Source organism: Temnothorax longispinosus, chromosome 3, assembly GCF_030848805.1.
Source record: "Temnothorax longispinosus isolate EJ_2023e chromosome 3, Tlon_JGU_v1, whole genome shotgun sequence".
In the NCBI taxonomy this organism is placed as follows: domain Eukaryota; kingdom Metazoa; phylum Arthropoda; class Insecta; order Hymenoptera; family Formicidae; genus Temnothorax; species Temnothorax longispinosus.
The window spans coordinates 23,097,310-23,115,561 of record NC_092360.1 but is presented as its reverse complement, the minus strand read 5'-3'; the positions used below and the strand labels follow the sequence as shown (position 1 = coordinate 23,115,561).

At 37.6% G+C, this 18,252-nt stretch overlaps 1 protein-coding gene across 5 annotated transcripts; it reads right to left on the bottom strand.

The window, feature by feature from the left end:
• Nucleotides 1-664: 664 nt before the first annotated feature.
• Nucleotides 665-18,220, bottom strand: LOC139809974 (uncharacterized). 5 transcript variants are annotated; one of them, XM_071773291.1, is made up of 11 exons: nucleotides 17,966-18,220; nucleotides 15,754-15,927; nucleotides 15,005-15,382; nucleotides 14,488-14,840; nucleotides 13,419-14,181; nucleotides 13,093-13,201; nucleotides 11,731-11,859; nucleotides 2,818-11,323; nucleotides 2,027-2,190; nucleotides 1,811-1,865; nucleotides 665-1,442 (listed from the first exon to the last, which is right to left on the bottom strand). In XM_071773291.1, the coding sequence occupies exons 2-11, from the start codon at nucleotides 15,919-15,921 to the stop codon at nucleotides 1,418-1,420; spliced, it is 10,650 nt and encodes a 3,549-aa protein (XP_071629392.1). In that variant the 5' UTR covers nucleotides 15,922-15,927; nucleotides 17,966-18,220; the 3' UTR covers nucleotides 665-1,417. The 5 variants fall into 5 exon arrangements, with proteins under 5 accessions (XP_071629392.1, XP_071629393.1, XP_071629395.1 ...); XM_071773292.1 differs by having other exon boundaries at nucleotides 13,135-13,201; XM_071773294.1 differs by lacking the exon at nucleotides 11,731-11,859.
• Between the last annotated feature and the right edge of the window lie 32 nt (nucleotides 18,221-18,252).

Genomic DNA, 18,252 nt, shown 5'->3' with positions numbered 1-18,252 from the left:
AGTGAGCAATTCTGATAGAGTAGAGCAGGATCTGAAAAGTGCTTTTTGAATCGTCTTTCTGTCTTTTACGATTGCCGAGATATATAGGCCCTAAGCAGAATGGCTGTCTTGGCAATGTTTTATGCCTTAAGTCTTTGTCTTATGTAACGCACAATACTGTACAGTGGACAGTGTCCACTGCCGAAAAAAACATTATCATCTGCCGGCGGCCATAACTTTTTTGTTTTTAAACATTTTTTAATAAAATTTTTTTTTGAACCTCTCAAAACATGTATCTTTAAGTACAAAAAATTCGTTTTATTCCCACTAATCGTTTCTAAAAAAAAAAGAAAAAAAATTCTGAATTTTGACTTATTTTTCGGGCCTTTAGGTAGATGCAATGTAGCCCCTTAAACACTTATGGTATATATTTTCAAATTTCGGCACATTTTTTTCGGTACTTTGCATGTTTACCTTATCATTTTGTGTTACTTTATTTAAGTAAAATAAAATTTTTCTACACATTTATAGGTTTCTTTCATTTTATAAATGTATACTTATCTTATGATGGAATTAATCTGTAATTCCATCACAAACTATTTTATATAATTGTAATTTTAGAGAATATTATAAAACACAGCATTTTACAGTTGCTTTGTATTACAATTCATAATACAATTAAGCATTCTTCTGTTAATTTCATTTATTTATTGAAGCTTCCCTTCCTTTGTACAAAATTTTATGGAAATAGAACGATTGAACAATTTACAATTATCACGAATTACTTCTGCATTATCTGTGATTTGTCTTGAACGGCTTTTCTTCGATGTATAATTAACAATAATATGGTATTATAAACTGTATCAAGCCGGAAGACAATCATGGATAATTTACAAAATATATATTATTAAATTAATAAACTAACAAAAAATAAGACGGCAACTTTTCAATAGACATGTTTATATTCAATAACACAATGATCGAACTCCAACATCCTGTGGTATATGTTTCATTGCATATGCTTTATTATAAATAACTTAGTCACCGAATAAAAAAGGCAAAATATTATCTAATATTTCAGATTTTATCTTAAGTTTCATGCGTATCTGCTGTACAACGTTATAATACATACAAGTCTGCTCCTCATGTTCTCTTCTTTTTCGAAGAGGAGAGAGCGACTTTTCCGGGAAAATACGCTAGTTACATTCTGTACATGTGTATGTGTAGTTTCAAAAATATCTGTTTCTGACATTCTTCCATGCTCACAATACTCTCACAAAACTATTCTTTATAACCGTGTCAGCACGTGACTTATGTCTGAAAAATACGACAGGTCGTTCCAATATTAACTGCATGAATAAGTCTTGGCAGTTGGCACTTGGCAGGAATGTCTCCAGAAGGCAAAAGCGATGGCCGTTTCATTCCCGCTATTCATTCATCACATGTGCACCACCCTTGGCGTGCTAAAATAATATATCGCATAATAATTTTTAATATTTTCATTACTCTATTGACTATTATATAAGATTGAAAGATTCAGAAAACAAAGAATTTACAAAACAATGAATATATAATCAATGGAATTAAAAATAGAAAGACTAAAAATATAGGAATAGTGTGTAAAAAATAAATTTCTAGACAATTAATGATTTGTATTTCTAAAATCATAAAACTATCAACAACATGAAATTAAAATTCTATAAAGTGAGAAAATATAACAAGTCTACAAAATTAGAGACCAATTACGATTAAGGTTCTATAAAATTAATGAGCTATATTGTTATAATATTGAACTGTAAAATAGAAAACATATGTTGCAGTTTTAATTTACCTCTTGCCCCACAACCAATTCAAGAGAACGCTCGATTGGCTCTGAACATCTCGAGCTGTGAACATCAATTCATATCGTCAGAATAGCAATTTTGTATGTGTTGAATCATATTTATTGATTATTCTACTATTAATCAAAATATCGTCGGTACGCAATTTTGAATGTGTTAAATTATATTTATTGATTATATTCCACTACTAATCAAATGATACCTACAGAGCGTATAATTAGCGTTGACGAGTCTTGCGGCTGCTTCGGGCGGTAACGTGTTTAAAACGTCTCTGTGCGCTAATAATGACATTTGTTGCGTATGCCTTAATTCTCGTTCGTCCTTCAATCGTACATCCTTTGCATGGCTGACTGAATGTAACTGCGACAATCTAAAGGGAGAACTAGCTTATATCAAGCTGCAAGCGATTTACAGTGCGAAGAGCGAGGCGCATTGTGGGACATTGTGTTGAAAGAACGAAAGTACTTTTCGTTCTTCAACATTGAGCTTTACAGGATATTTAAATGGACAACCTATGAAGAAGCGCTTCAATTTTTATTGGCCGACAAAATAATGAAACTCCCGACTAGACTACGAGTGCGTAATGATCTTAATTAGAGCTCCGTCGTCATTCGCGCCAGTGGACGAGTAATATCAGCGACTAGGACGAAGAAAAGGTTGATTAGTTTGGCAAAAAGCTTCGACTTTTGATCATGAAAAAAAACCATCTACTCCGTGCAAGCTTCGTCAAATTTTTTTTTTTCAAATACACTACATACTAAAAATATTCGTATCGCACATTTAACATTTATAAGTGTGACCATATAGAATTCTCAATCTACAACAGCGTTAAATATTATTTTTTTTATATTAGACAAATCGAATTCGGGATTATGTTTAGTGATTAAAAAAAAAACATGTACATCAAAATTGTTTCGTAATTTAACTATATAAGACTACGTCGATCTAGAGGTAGTAAATCTACAACTTTGTGATTACAAAAACAAGTTTCACTTACTTCAGAGCAAGAGCTTCTTTGTCCTCGATCGGAGTGTCGATAGCTTCTTTCGCGATCTCGACTGGTCCCTCGGACCTTGAAGGCGAAGGTTGTTCCACGACAGGTTCTGTTATCGCATGAGAGGTCGACGATGAGTCTTTCATTGGGCTTGCTTCGGCGCTACCCACTCTCCTGAGTTCTTCATTCACCCGGATCGCGTTCGATAATCGCAATTGTAACGTATCTCGCTCCTCAAGCAGCTGCATCAGTTCGTGAGTCAGCTCCTCGCATCGGACATCTCTTTGATGAAGCATATACAGCGCGAGATCCAACTCGCTGGAAACGGTCTCCCTATTGTCGACCGTTTGAACGGTTTCCGAGCTCATCGACGGTGCGACTTCGGCAACGGGCATGTCTCTCTTCAAGGCGTGCTGTATCAAGTCGTGTTCCGAAACCTTTTGCACCAGCAATTCCTTCAGCCTGTTCACCTCTGTCTCACTAGTCTCCAACGTTTGTCTCAACTCGTCCAATTGTTTCTCCTCTTCCGCGGACAACGCCAAGAGTTCGTCTATACGCGCCTCTTTTTCACCAATCTGCACTTTCAAGTTATAAAGTTCGGTGTCTTTGGTGATGCTCAGCTCGGCCAGTCTTCTCTCCTTCTCCGCCAGATCGTCGATCGTGTGCATTAATTCGTTTTCTTTCTGTTGCAACTTACTGCCCCGATCATTCGCAGTCGTCCGTAATTGTTCGAATTGCGCTTTCAGATTCTCGATATCGCTGTCCTTCAATCGAAGCTCCGCCAGTAACTTCTGATTCTCCTCCGATAATTGTTGCTTTATCTCATCGATCTCCGATTCTTTCCTTTGCAGTTCCCTGTTCAGAAATTCTTCAGCATCGATACGGATTTGCTCCTTTTCCGAAGTCAGCCTCTCGATCGCGTTTCTGCTCTCTTTAGAGAGCCTCTCGTGATCTTTAAGAAGCAGAATCTGCTCTTGCAGTTCCGCGATAGTCGACTTTAACGTCTGTACTTCTTGCTCCTTGCCGTACAATTCTCCCATCAATCTCTGCACGGTCTCACGTAGCTCGAAGTCGTCCGATTGCGGCTCCATACTGGCCTGGAGACACAATTGCGAGTCCTTCTCGGCTATAACGTACTTCAATTCGTTAATCTCTTGTTGCCGCGCGTGCAATTCGTTCTGCAATCTAACGATTTCCTCCTGATCGTGCACAGATCTTCGGTCTCTGGAGAGCAAACTAGCTTCCTCCTTAGAAACGTGCTCCTGATTTTGCTCGTTGACGCGTTGCGTCAAAAGATTTACCTGCTGCTGTTTCTCCGTCAAGCTTTCTGTAGTTGCCTGCAAGGAACCCTCCAGCGTAGCTTTCTCATTATACAGAAAATTGATTCTATCTTGCATCTGCTGGATGATCGTGGGATAAGTGTTCTCGCTCAAAACGTATTTCAGGTGCTCCAGTTCTTGCTGCTTAGCCTCCATCTGCGCCCTCAGTTCGTTTATAGTGCTTTGCAGCTCCGCGTCGTCGTCACGGCTCATTCTGGAGATCGAAAAATCGTCGATTACCTGGGAATTCTGCTCGTTACGCAATCTCTCCAGTTCGGCTCGTTTGTCATTCAGTTCCCGATTCGTGATCTCCAATAAGGAATCCTTATCGTTCATCATGGCCTTGATTCTTTCCAAATCGTTCTCCTTAGCGCATAATTGCGTGCTCACGTAATGCAATTGTTCGGTTTTTTCTCGCAAATCATGTTTCAAAGCATTAATTTGCTCCTTGTTACTTTCCAGTTGAGCCTGATACATTTCCGTCTCCTGATCGTATTGCAATAAGATCGATTCTCTGTCCGACTTTAGAGCTTGAACTTCTTGCTCCAAGCCGTGAATACGTGACCTGCATTCTTGCAGGTCAACCTCCGTAGTTGCTTCCGTGGCGTTCAGTCGATTCTGCAAACGTTGGATATCCGTTAAGCATCTATCCACCTCTGCCGCGAGATTTGTCTTCTCTTCCTCGTATTGTATCAATTCCTGTTGTTTTTCTCGCAATTTTTCGTTCATTAAATTCATATCGCTTTGAGTGGTTCCTATTATTGAATTTCGCTCTGTTAAATCTTCCTTCAAATATGCAATTTGTTGCTGTTGCGTCTCCAATTTAGTCGCACAATCTCGCAGCTTCAAGGTGTATTCATCGACCGCCGATTGCAATACGGTCAGCTTCTCCGTTAAATCACGTAATTCCTTATCCTTTCCTTCGATCTCAATCGCGTGCTTCTGGACCAATTCTTGAGTAGCCTCACTAACGATAGTATTTACGGTCTCCACACTCCTTTGCTGTGCCAGCTCGTGCTCCTTATCGCTGAACGCTTGCTTCAAAGTTCCTAAATCTTGTTTCCTCTCGTCTAGCTCTTTAGTCAAGTTTTGTATTTCCAATTGTAACGCCGCTTCAGCTTGCTGTCTTCCCACGTATTGAGTTTGAAGCTCTTGCTTCAAATCGGCGACTTCTTGGACTCTGGCGTTAAGCAGCTCCGTAACTTCCATCAGAGATATATTGACGGCCGAACGCTTTTCCTCCGAGCTGATCAGAGCGTTGTCTTCTAAAACTTTTTTCTCTTCCAAAGCTCTCTGTAGCTGGTCTACCTCCGTTTCTAATCTTCCTACCTTCTCCGCAAATTCAGTCTTGAGGAAATCGCTGTTCTGCCGCATTGCTGTCACTTGATCATTCGCGTCTATTAGACTTTGCTCATATTGTCTCCTGAGAACATCATATTCTTCCTTACTTTTATTTAAAGTGCTCTGAAGCTGCGCATTTTGGTTGTTCAAAGAGTCTAATTTCTCCATAAGCTCATCATTGTTATATTTTGGCTCATTTATCGTCGCTTTTCGTTCTTCTAAAATGTGCTGCAGTTGCTCGTTTTCAACTGCAAGCGCTTCTAACTCATCCTTCAAATCGTCTATTTCCTCTTTGTATTTTTTCGATATCAGTTCGAAGTCATCACTGGGTTCCACTGATCTTTTCTGGGGCTGACTATGTGTGATAGATTTATCAATTTCATAAGATGCCGGATCACTTTGATCTTCACGCTGCGAAGAGGTAATATCTTCTATACCAGTCGCATTTTCCTGTAACCGCCATTCTAAAGATTGTACCTTGTTACCTAGTTCCTTATTCTGAATGCGCAATACCTCGACTTCCATATCCTGTCTCTCTTTCATTTCCATATATCTCTCGTTAGCCGATACTACCACGTCAAGTCGTTTCAGTAAAGCCTCCTTCTCAGCAATGATATTTTTCTTTTCCTCCTTAATTTCATTAAGAGCTTTTTCCAAATTGGCGATTTGCGCCTTCAGCTCCTCCTCGATTGCCGTATCCAAGTCAAAAAAGCTGTCAGTCTGCTTCTGCATCTTCAATTGTTGCTGCAAGCCCTCTATCTGCACTTTGTACTCTTTCAATTTCTTTACCAATTTACCACTCTTAACTTGCGCCGCTTTGTTCTCCTCGGCGATCCTAGCGTTCTGCGCTTCTAGATCTTCGACTCTATTTTGCAAATCTTCTACTTTCGCACGTAATTGCATTTCAGCGCTCAATGTCATCGTGCTGAGATGTTGACTGCTGACAGCCGATTGGACGTTCTCCGCATTCCAACCCCAAGGTTCTTCATCGATATTAAGGTTTTCAGAACTATTGTCCCAACCGGAACCGATGTCCAATTGAATCTCTTGCCGTGCTTCCTTTTCGATAGAAGTTTGTGCCGATTGTTCATGTTGCCTAATTGGTTCGTCGACCGCAGTAGAAACTTGTTCTAATTCTTGTCCAATGATCGATTTTTCCACGGAAGTAGGCTCCTTCGAGCTGTCTCCGTGCGTCTTCGATTCCTGGATATTCTGTTTCGAATCGTCCAAAGCTTGCGTAAGATTTGCGATGAGTATCTGAGCTTGATCTCTCTCCCGCAAAACGTTCTCTAATTCAATCTGTAGATTACGCTGAGAACTCGCAAGGGATTCCCTCAATTCGTCCAAGGATCGCATCAAGTCGTTCACTTGCAATTGTAGCAAGTCTCTTTCTGCAGTGGTTGCAGAGATACGTTGTTCCCATTCTTGCATTAAATCATTGTCACTAGCATTCCTCGCTTCTCTTTCCAGATTATTAATCTGAAGTTTGTACGATTCGATTTGCTGATCTCGTGCCGTTGTTAATGCTTCTACAGTCTCTCTCATGGAAGTCAGCTCTGTTCTCATCGCAGCGATTTCTGTGTCCTTAAGTGAGATTTCTGTTCGCAGACTGGCTTCTACATCCGCATGTTGCTGCAATTGCGAACTCATTTCTTGATTTACGGTATTCAATTCGGTAATCAGTAAATCTATCTGCGTGCTTTTGTCGGTCACAAGTTGCTGTAATCTTTGTGACTCTACGTCAGCTGTAGGATATTGTTCCTGTAACATTTTCAAATCATTCATCTGACGAATTACATTATCTAATTCCGCATTCAATGAATCCACCTGTGCGTTCTTTTCAGAAAGAAGATTCTCCGTCTGTTTCAATTTACTTTGCGAATCTTCAAATTGATCCTGTAACTCTTTGACACGCAATTTCTCTTCTTCTATATTATTGAGTAAAAGATGTATCGCTCGAGAATCGAGCAATTGTGAAGCATCATCCTGCCTCTGCTGTTGCTGATCTTCGGTAATAGGAGTTTCGACTTCTTCAGGAATTTCAACTTTGCATTCCGCGTTCTTATTTTTGTACTCGTTCAACTCAGCCTCTAATTCCGACACTCTCCGATCGCTCACAGCTTTTTCTGTTTTCAAAGAATGTATCTCCTGTTGCAATGTATTCGTTTGGTCCATAAGTGACTGATTGAAGCGCTCCTGAGCAGTTTGCATCATCATATCGTTGTACCTCTGAGACTCATCGTGAAGTAACACAATATTGCCGTACGAATTGGCCAATTCATTGTTCAGATTTTCAATTTCCGCCTGGCGTTCTTGTAAACGCGCTTCTAACGCTTGCACCAAATTCTGACATTGTTCGGAATGATCGCAATGCTGCGTGATCTGTGTGTCATCTTCTCTCAGTTCACTCTGCTCCGGAATCTGTGCAGTTACCGCCATAGACGCCATGGTAGCAATCTCTTTCTGCAACTGTTCAATTAATACACGACGCTCTTCTGATTTTTTCTCAGCGTTTTCCAATTTCTCGTCGATCTGCGTTTGTTTGGACAACAAGAGGCCATTCTCCGCCTTCAGGTTCTTTATTGTGGCAAGCTGTTCCACATATTCAGTTTCCATTACTTGCATGCGCACGCTCAATTCTCGCGCCTGCTCCTTCACCTCGTCCAGAATTGTCTGTTTCTGTTCGTCCTCCTGGCTCGCAGTTTGTTTGTAGAACTCATACTCCTTGGCAATGTTCTCCTTCGCTGTTTTCTCCGTCATCACCTCGAGAGAGATGCGTTCTATCTCCGCACGCTGCTTTTCGATCTCCTCGTCCATCTCCGCAACGTGCTCCATTAACACCGTAATTTTTTCTTTCAAACTGATCGATTCCTTCTCAAATTTCTCTGAATTTGCAAGAATCTCGGCAGTGTTATTCTTTGCCTGCAGCAACTTCTCTTCCAAATCATGGATCTTGTTGTCCTTTTCCCGCATGGAAATCTCTACCTCTTGTATCTGCTTGTTTTTAACTTCCTTCTCATCTTTCTCCGTCGTCCATTTCTCCTCCAATTCAGCGACACGCGCTTCAAGTTCTTGACACGCTATCTTCTTTTTGTTAAACGTCGCCACAATCTTCTTCATCTTTTCGGACTGCGTCTGCAGCTTAGTCTCTGATTCTAAAAGTTTCTGTTCCAAGTCTGCGACTTTGCTCTCCAAGATGGTCTTCGTCTCTTCTGTGACATTTTTACCGAGCAACTCCTTCTGTTCTAACTCAGCTTTCATAGCTTCGTTTTCCTGCGTTTTTTCGACTAATTCCTCGATAACGTCTTCTAATCTTCGATTCAGCATCGCTATATCCTCCATATGCTTAGTTTTAAGCCGTTCTACTTGCTTGTATTCGTTTGTCAACTCCGATTGCACTTTCTCAGCGTATGTAGTTTGATCATCCAAAATCGCTTGCAGTTCCCATATTTGGTTTTCAGCTTTAGCCTTATCGCTTTTAACTTTTTCAATTTGTGCGTCCAAATCATCCTTAGCTGTAAGCAAACCATCGATCTCCTGTTCTTTCTTAATTAATTCATTTTTAACGTTCTCGTCACGCTTCGACATATCCTCAATTTTTTGCAATAACTCATTGTTTTCTTTTAAAGCTTCTTCATATTTATTCTGTAATTCAATGTAACTTGTTTCTTTATCTCGCAAATCCTCTACCATTTCCTTAAATTCTGCTATAGGCTTAGATCGCTCTAACGCTTCAGTAATTTTGCTAATATTATCTTGTAAAGCATAAACTTCCTCTTCTTTCTCCTTTATTGTATCATTGAGTCTCTCAATCTCTCCTAATGACGACGATAAAGCAGCCTCGTTTTCCTTAAGCTTAATCGAATAATTATTCAATTCATCCTGCAAACCATCTATAGTAATCATTCCATTTTGCAACTGCGCATATTTGGTGTGCAATTCTTGATCTCTCTTTTCAATCTCGGCTTTCAAATCCGTAATTTCATGTTCTTTCGCCGTTACATTCGTCATTTCATCTTGTAATCTCGTTTCAAGGGAGCCTATAGTATCTTGAAGATGCTCCTGTAAAGTACCAGTCGCCGCATCTTTCTCTTTTATCACTTCTAGCAGTTCTTTGTTGCCATTCTCCAATGTCTTAAAAGCTTCTTCTATCGACGCTTTCGCTTGCTCCAACGCTTGCATCTTTTCCTGCATGTCATCATACTTGAATTTCCATTCTTCTGCGGTAACAAACATGTCTTTTAATTCACGTTCCAGACTCTCCAGTTTTGCGCCCGATGCTTCGTACTCTAGTAACTGTTTAGTTTTTTTCTGCAATTCTGCCTCCATACTCTCCAGTTTCATATTCACCTCTTCTGTCTGATTTTTGTACTCCGCAATTAATACCTTACTGTTCTCCAATTCCTTTTCTAAAGAAGCTATAATTACAGTTTGCGATTCCTGACAAGCAACCTCCTCCGCCTTTCGCCTCTCTGAAATTTCATCGGACGATTTCTGTAAGAGAATGCTAATTTGCTCGTGCAACTCCTGTCTCTCGTGAGCAATGTTCTCCTTCTCTTGATTCAATTTCTCTAACTTGTCAATGAGCTCCAACCTTTCTTTGAAAGAATCATCGGAGGTCATGTGTTCCAGCTTTAGATCCAGCTCTTCTTTCTCTCTAGTAATTTTAATTAGGTCTTCTCTTTGGCTATTGATACGCTCTTCGAGCTGTGCAATTGTCATTGTCATCTGCGCATTTTCTTTCTCCAATGTCGCGAGTTTAGATTTTGCATCATCAGTCTCGCATGATGTTACGTTAACCGAATGTTCAATCGAAGTTTTTCGCAATTGTGCCAACTCTTTTTCAAGAATATGTTGCCTCTCTATTAAGGCATTAATTTGATCAGCAGATTCTATCATTTGAATTGACATTTGAGAAGTACGAGACGTCTCGACTTGAAGACGTTCCTCCAATTTCGTGCGATTTATAACCAACTCAGTATTTTCCGCAGTTAACACTTCTATACGATCTTGTAATCTGTTGTTTTCCTCCACGAGATATTCTATCTGCGATTTAAATTGAGAAATTTCTCCCGTCAAATTATCATTTCCTTGGGTGAGCGTCTCAATCTGTAATCGCAAGCTACTATCATCTTTAAGTGTCCCTAAACTATGATCAAGCTTAGAGACGTCCAATTGAGCGCTGCTTTCTATTTGGTTCAATCGCTCTTCCAGTTTCGTTAGTTTGATAACAAGTTCGCTATTTTCTTGAGTAAGCAGTTCGATTTTTGTCAGGCTATCATTGTGCTCCGGGATACGCTCGAAGGATTCCGTAGAACCCGTGTCGGACGATCCCTTCTCTTCGATCCTATTCAACTTCATGGTTAAATCGCTGTTCTCCTGCGTCAATTGCTCAATCTTCTTCATCAATTCGCTACGATCTGTATCATTTATAGTTTCGAAAGATTCTGTAGAACCAGCGTGTGAGCCATCCTTCTCCTCCAATTTCGATAACTTGAGTGTTAATTCATTATTTTTCTGCTCTAAATCCTCCATTTTTTTCAACAAATCGTTTCTATCATTCATTTGAATGGCTTCAAAAGATTCCGTCGAACCAGTATCCGAAGCACCCTTCTCCTCCATTTTGTTTAACTTGCTGTATAATTCTGAATTTTCCTGCGTTAAAGCATCGAGCTTTTTTAGAAGCTCCTGATGTTCGATCTCGAGTTTATTCTGATTCTGTTCTTTGTGTGCCGTTTCCAATTGCTCCTCTAGCTCAACAACCTTCATCTCTGCGGTCACTCTAAGATTCTCCGATTCCGCGTTTTCAGCTTCTAAAGCTAAAATCTCCTGCTTCACCGTGTGCAGTTCTGAAAGAGGATAAGCAAGCTTTACAAATTTGTTCTATCAAATTATAAACGTGCTGATTTTTAATATTCAATAACATCACAATATATGTACATAAAGAATTAGACGTACAGTTATTAACACTGTAATTACACGCAGTAATTAAGAAAAGCAGAAATAGCTCGTGATTTATAGTTCTATTAGAATGTATAACACAATTTCATATTAAAAAAATTATTTAAACTTTAAACCATCAACACACAAACACATCAGGTGTTTTCCACTTAACAACACAAGTCGACACAAGTGTCACTGTATCTGTTGTTCACTAGATGTTGAAAAAGGACAGAATAACGCTTGTGTCGACTTAAGTCGCTAAATAAAAAGCACCCATCTTATTCTGCATAGGCTATTCAATGTAACAAATTACCTTGCGTTAAATCTAACTTTTGGTTCTCTAAGATGGCGATTGCATCAATATGCATCTGTATCTCTTTTGTCTGAGATGAAACCTTACTTTCCAGGTCAGCAACACGTTCCTGCCAATCTCCTGCTGAGGCTGTGCAGATCGTATAATTTGCCAATAACGTACGTGCAATTTTATTTTCATTCATAGTAAGCTTAGAACAAGCAATTATTAAATGCTGCTAGTTACAGCAAAATTTGTGACAAAATCCCTTTTTATGCAATTGATAATCATATATGTTTGTTCCAAAAGATCATAAATCATCGGCAGATTCTTATTTTTAAAGCAATACATAATATAACTCGTTCTTCAGTAATTAGCTATATTATTCATAGGAATCTCAAATATTGAATATAGATTAAAAACTTAATAATTTTTACACATATGTATATGACAATGTTAAATCTTCCTTATATTTTCTTATCATCCCTTATATTTTTAGTCGAAAACATAAATCTACCGATAGTATGTATTACTTTTGGAACATTTTTTAATATTTAGAATAAAATATTTTTTTCTCTCTGTATCTCCATTCGAAGCGTCAGAAAAGCGCGAGAAATTATATATTTCATTCAATTTCAAAATATATATTCAACTGTTAGCATCATACACACCAATCAAGTCGTGTATACTGATAAAAAATTAATCATACGTACAAAGTACTTTCAATCATCGTCCATTTTAATAAAAGCGTATAATAATAGCAATAGCAAATAAGAGTGTTGCAAAAAATTCAAAATATTGTTATTGCAATTCATGCAATTAATCATTTATTCCGTGTAAAATGAGAAAACGTATGTGGATAAAATACTAAGAATATAAATCTATTTCTATGAATAAGTGCGCAGCAAACTTTGACAAGTAAAGTAGGTACCATGTTATGTTCGATTATCAAGAAATATTTCAGATATCATTGATTAGTATTCCTCGTAAATGTTTTCGATAACTGAAGCATACAAAACAAGTGAAGAGATTCCATCACCAGAAAACATTGAGAAATATTGTGTTTTCCATTTTCTTTTAAGTACTCGTAAACAAAAATCACGCAATTGATATTTTATTGACCGTATTCTATATTTGTAAAATTATCAATTATTATTGCAGTCTATTTATATTATTACAGTATTTAGATCTTTGTGTTTTATTATAAAAAATATATACACATAATTACAATGATTAGGACGAATACTTCTGATTCATAGAGGAAACAGGGCTGGAAAACAGGCTGTCTCGATAAAAAATATTAACACAGATCGCATTAAAAATCCGATAATATAACTAGGACAACGGAAACGTCGGCGATAAAACGTTTGTCCTGGTTCCTACCTTTAAGCTCGTCAAAGTCTACCAGACTCAGCTGAAGGTTACCTTTCTCCTCCTCCAATAATGCCACTTGATTGCCCAATCTAACGAGTTCTGCATTCGTATCGGATACCTAATAGAACATACAACATTACTTTAATTTCATAGACACGGAAAATAGTTATCCTGATTGATTGATATTTGATGCCCACAAGTAACATTGATTAATTACGTATGCAATTAAATATCCAGCAAAGTTATTCCGCAGAAATTAAAGTAGATGAGAATTTATATATTTTGAATATTAAAGTCTAAAAGAGATTTTAAACAGTATTTTAAAAAGTTCTCACCATTTTGAAGTTTTCCAGTTGCTTCTGTAAATTTTTTACTTTACTTCTGTGTTGGACTTTTAATTTGATCATATTTTTATTTAAATCTTCCAATTCCTTCGTCAATTTTATTACCACATCTTCTTTAGGTACCGCTTGCTCAGCTGACAATCTCGCTGCAATATCGTTTTTCTCCGCTTCGAGTTCATGCACTTGCTTCTCAAGATCGGTAATCTTGGCGGAATGCTCTTCGTTCTTGGATGACAATTCAGCTACTTGCTTCTGCAGCTCAGTCTTCGACTCTTCTTCTAGCAATTTATTTGATTGTTTAAGTTCCTCTATCAAATTTTCGAGTTCTGCTATTCTATTGTCTTTCTCGACGATTGCATCATTACTATGAACTGATTTACTGTCAATAACCTTATTCTGCAATTCGGCAATATTTTTTTGTAATTCATATTTTTCATCTAGAAGCTGTCGATTATTTTGCTCCAACTTCTCTATTCTAAATTGTAAATCTTCGACTGCGGGAGTTGTCACTATACCGGCACCAGACTCTAATTGAAATATTCTCTCTTTGGCTTCTGCCAATTTTGTTTCGTACTCTTCCAACTGTTGAAGAAGATTGTCGTTCTTCAACTTCAATGATGATTCGACGAGAACAAAATTTTCCTGCATTGATTTCATCGCGTCTTTAGTTTCTGCTAAAGTGTCCATAGTGGAACGCGAGAAATCTGCACTTGCTGATTCAGCCATTTTCTGTTCTTTGAGTTGCTCTTCAAATCTAAAAAGAATAAATAATTAGGAAAATTTGAAATCTTATTGAAATGTTATTCCATATAAGAATCAAATATTATACGATGTTATATGTAATATCAACATTTAAAATACTTTTAGTAGTCACATTATCATAAATTATATTAACTGACAAAAATTAAATAATATTCTCTTTGCAATTTTAAATATAAAAATATTTTGTCATTCATTATTCGAATATCAAGGTCTGTTTTTTATTTTATAGTTTGAGATAAGTGTTGCTTAGTTTCATAACACAATAGAAATATATAATATATTACCAAAAATATATTACCTATTGACTGTGTGCTCCAATTCTGATATCCTGTTATCTCGTTCCTGTAGCTGTTCCAATAGACTGGCATTTTTATTTTTCAGAGACATTTCGATCAAGATAAAATTTTCTTGCATCGTTCGCATTTCGTCTTTCGTATCTTCGAGGGTGTCCAACGTCGTTTTACCCTTCTTGGAGAGGTCTGCGGACATAAGAGTAACCGCTTTCGTTTTGGATTCAATAACAGAATCCTTCTCGTTTAAATTTTCTTGAAGATCCAGGATAGTAGCCTCCAACTCAACGATTTTGCTATTTAATTCCGTGATCTTTTTTTCCTTTTCTTGAATGTTTTGAATTTGAATTGGCGCCATCACCTTAAATTAGAAAATCAGAACATAAATTTTATCGCGCTATTGCAAAATTTTGAGAATAAATTACCAATATAATCAATATTATTCTTTTCATTATATTTATTAAAGATAATACAGAAAGTTATTTAAAGAAAATTATGTTATAATAAAACTGATGTAGAACTCACATCCGAAGTGACGACAAGAGGCCTAATTGGTGTGATAGCCAGTTGATCCTTGTGTTCTGCTGCTGCTAAATCAGTTTCGTCCAATTGTTGCCTGATAGCTTCCACTTTCTCCTCCACTGCTCGTTTCGTTTCTGTCAATTCTTTGCTACGTTGCTCGAACACTTTCCTATTTTCCGCCAATTTTCGTTGAAGTAAAGAAGACTTTGCTTTTGGGGTTTTTGCTTGACTAATGTCATCAATTGCATCATCTGTTACATCCTGTGCCGCAGATTCAGTCTTATGTGAATGCATTGTGTCTTTAGATGACGAAGCTCCTTCTTTACTACGACGTGATAACTTGGCTCTGGATTTGATCTTTGACAATCTTCGTGCATATTCCTAGATAATATAAACAAATTAGTAAAATACATTATTTTTGCAATAATACAAAACAATATAAATTTTAATATCGTACTTTTCTCTTTCCTAGTATTAAACAAGGTACTGTTATACCATTTGATATTATTCAACTATTAATTTTTAAATCAAATTTCTGGTAAATTTCCTTAAATGTAATCATTTATTTACATTTTTAAGATTTTCTAAAATTTCAATTTTAAACAATTAAACAATTTTTATTCAGTAATAATAAAAAATGTGTAAATATTAAATGAGAAACAGTCTCTTAGTTGACATTGCATGAGCGTATAATATGTTTCAAAAGATGAGGCTTGTAAAAGATTTTAATTGCTAATAATAATTTATATTACCTGAACCTCCTCCTCTTTTCTCTTTAAACTTTGTTGATTCCTCATCATAATTTCCTTGAGGGATTCTAATTGATTTTTATTCTGCTCGCAGGTCTCCTTCGTGTGTACCACAGCCTCAGGAGGGCCGCCTTCCATCGCGCCTGATGATTCCTCAGACGCGCTCCACATTATGCACTGTACAAATAGAAGCAACACAAACCACTGCATTATCCGTCTTCAAGCTCGAATTGTGGATACAATCTGACAAGGAACGGCTGGTAAAATCAAAGTGAAAGTTTTTCTAATATGGCAAAATAGAGTATCGCCCACTGCTCCCATTTTTCAGATCTAATTGGATAGGGTGTCTAGACTGGGGTAAACTAATTGCATTAAGTCTCGACGCAGATCAGACTTTTCACATTCCTCATTTCTACGCGATATTCGGTGCGGGCAACACCAGACATCATGTGTCTTTTCACTATTCCTTATTCCAAGAGTGTCAACAATAATAATAATATTGCAGAAGAAATGTAAGTGTTATATTATATATTAATATTAATATTTATGAAACATTTTACTAACATCATATAACTCTGCTGATTGATTAATTATATACAGCACGTCGAGTTTCAGAATCATCTCCTTTTATCTCTTTTATTATCAATTATACCAATTTCATAATTTTATTATTGTACTTAAAAGTATTTAACTTTTACTAATTAAAGTTTTTAAAGATTATTAGTTTTCTAGTTTCTTATCTTTGTTAGCCGCTCAATGTCGACCGCAAGAAAATATGCAGAAAATATTTGCTCGTCATGCCTATTATAAATTATAATACATAAAATTGAAAATAGATAAAAACTCAAAGACTAACAGATACAACTCAAAAATAAATGATATTAAATCAAATCTCTTTTTAAAGAGCTAAGATTTTTATTACAACACGTATCCATATCCTTGATTTTAAAAACGTCGTTTATCTATTCTTGGATAGTATCATACAGTTTGAGTTCAGAATTTAAATTTATTTTATTAGGCCTTTTCTTTTCAGCTGAACTTCTTGCACGGTTCATCTTTTCTCTTCTTCTCTCCAACATGAAAAGAAAAAGAGGAAAGATGAACCGTGCAGTAGTTCAGCCGAAAAGAACAGGCCTATTATTCATAATTTATTCTTTCTTATTTAAAAAATAAAATAGGACAGCATACCATTAATATTAAATTAAAAAAGATTGTTCTTATACTTTTTCTATTTTCGGTATTAGGTATATACAAGTAATCGATTGTTAAGTCTTCACAACAGTACTTTTATTTAAAGAATATTATATAAAAAACTTAGGGAACATCTTGCTTTTCACATGCAAAGAATACATATATTTTTCAAAGAATAACATCTGTATTTATTGAAATGCATTTATTAAAATTATTGTATGTTTATAATCACACAAAGTGTGCAAAAATAATACAAAAACTGCCTTTATTAATTCATGCAACTACAGTAAGTATATTTGTCGTACACCTCCATAAATTGTATACTTTGTGTTGTTATTTGAAACTGTTTACTTTGTATTGTTACTTTCAACTTTCAATAATAGCTATACATAAATAATTTCTATATTTAAAAAAGACAGAAAGAAGACAAATACAAACACAAAAAGGAGTTAAGTCACCAGGATGTTTTGATAAACCGGTCTCTTCAAATTTCCTGAAGTAAAGCCAATCCGATCTCTACGGGACACGTATCGAGGACAAAGAGAAAAGACATCACAAAACAGCAGTTTAACGCAAACATATTTATAAAGATCCTACATATCAATTTCGTCAATTTCTTTAGCGCATCCTGGGGAACAAAACTAAATCTTCAGATCGTCATCGCAAGTCGCGGAACAGAGATTTACAATTAGCGGAGCTGTTGACATTGGCCAAAATAAACGCAAGTACTTATTTCGAGACGAAATCGCGACACGCGTAGGCGCTCAGCGGCTCGGGATCTCCTCGCGGATCGGAAATACATGCGTGTATGTAGCGTAAAACCGTTCGGAACGGACGTAGGTATCGAGCTTCGTCGAACACGTAGCCAAGTGACGTAATCCACGCGGGGGAGACGCACGTGAGGGAGTCGCGCGTTCCTCGCGACGGAGAGAGACCACCGGATCGGCGGACGTGCTCGCGAACACGTGCATCGGGTTAGGAAACGGAGGAGACACACGGGTCACACCGGGGGCCCTTTACGTACCTTCTGTTTGGCGTCGCGCGAACTGTCAGGACGGTAACGCGTCGCCGCTCATAATTAGGGTCGCTCCGTCGCCGATCGCGCCGGTCCCACGGCGCTGCGAATGACGGCACGTCAGACCACGCGCATACCACGGCGAGGAACGGTCCGCGGATATGTCCGATACACCGAGTGCCGAAATTCTACGTGGCGAAACCGCGACGAGACCGACCCGACATCATCGTCGTCGTGCCATGTTCCCCCAGATTCCCACGGCCGGAAGTGACAGCGCCGCGCGCGCCGCGAAAGTG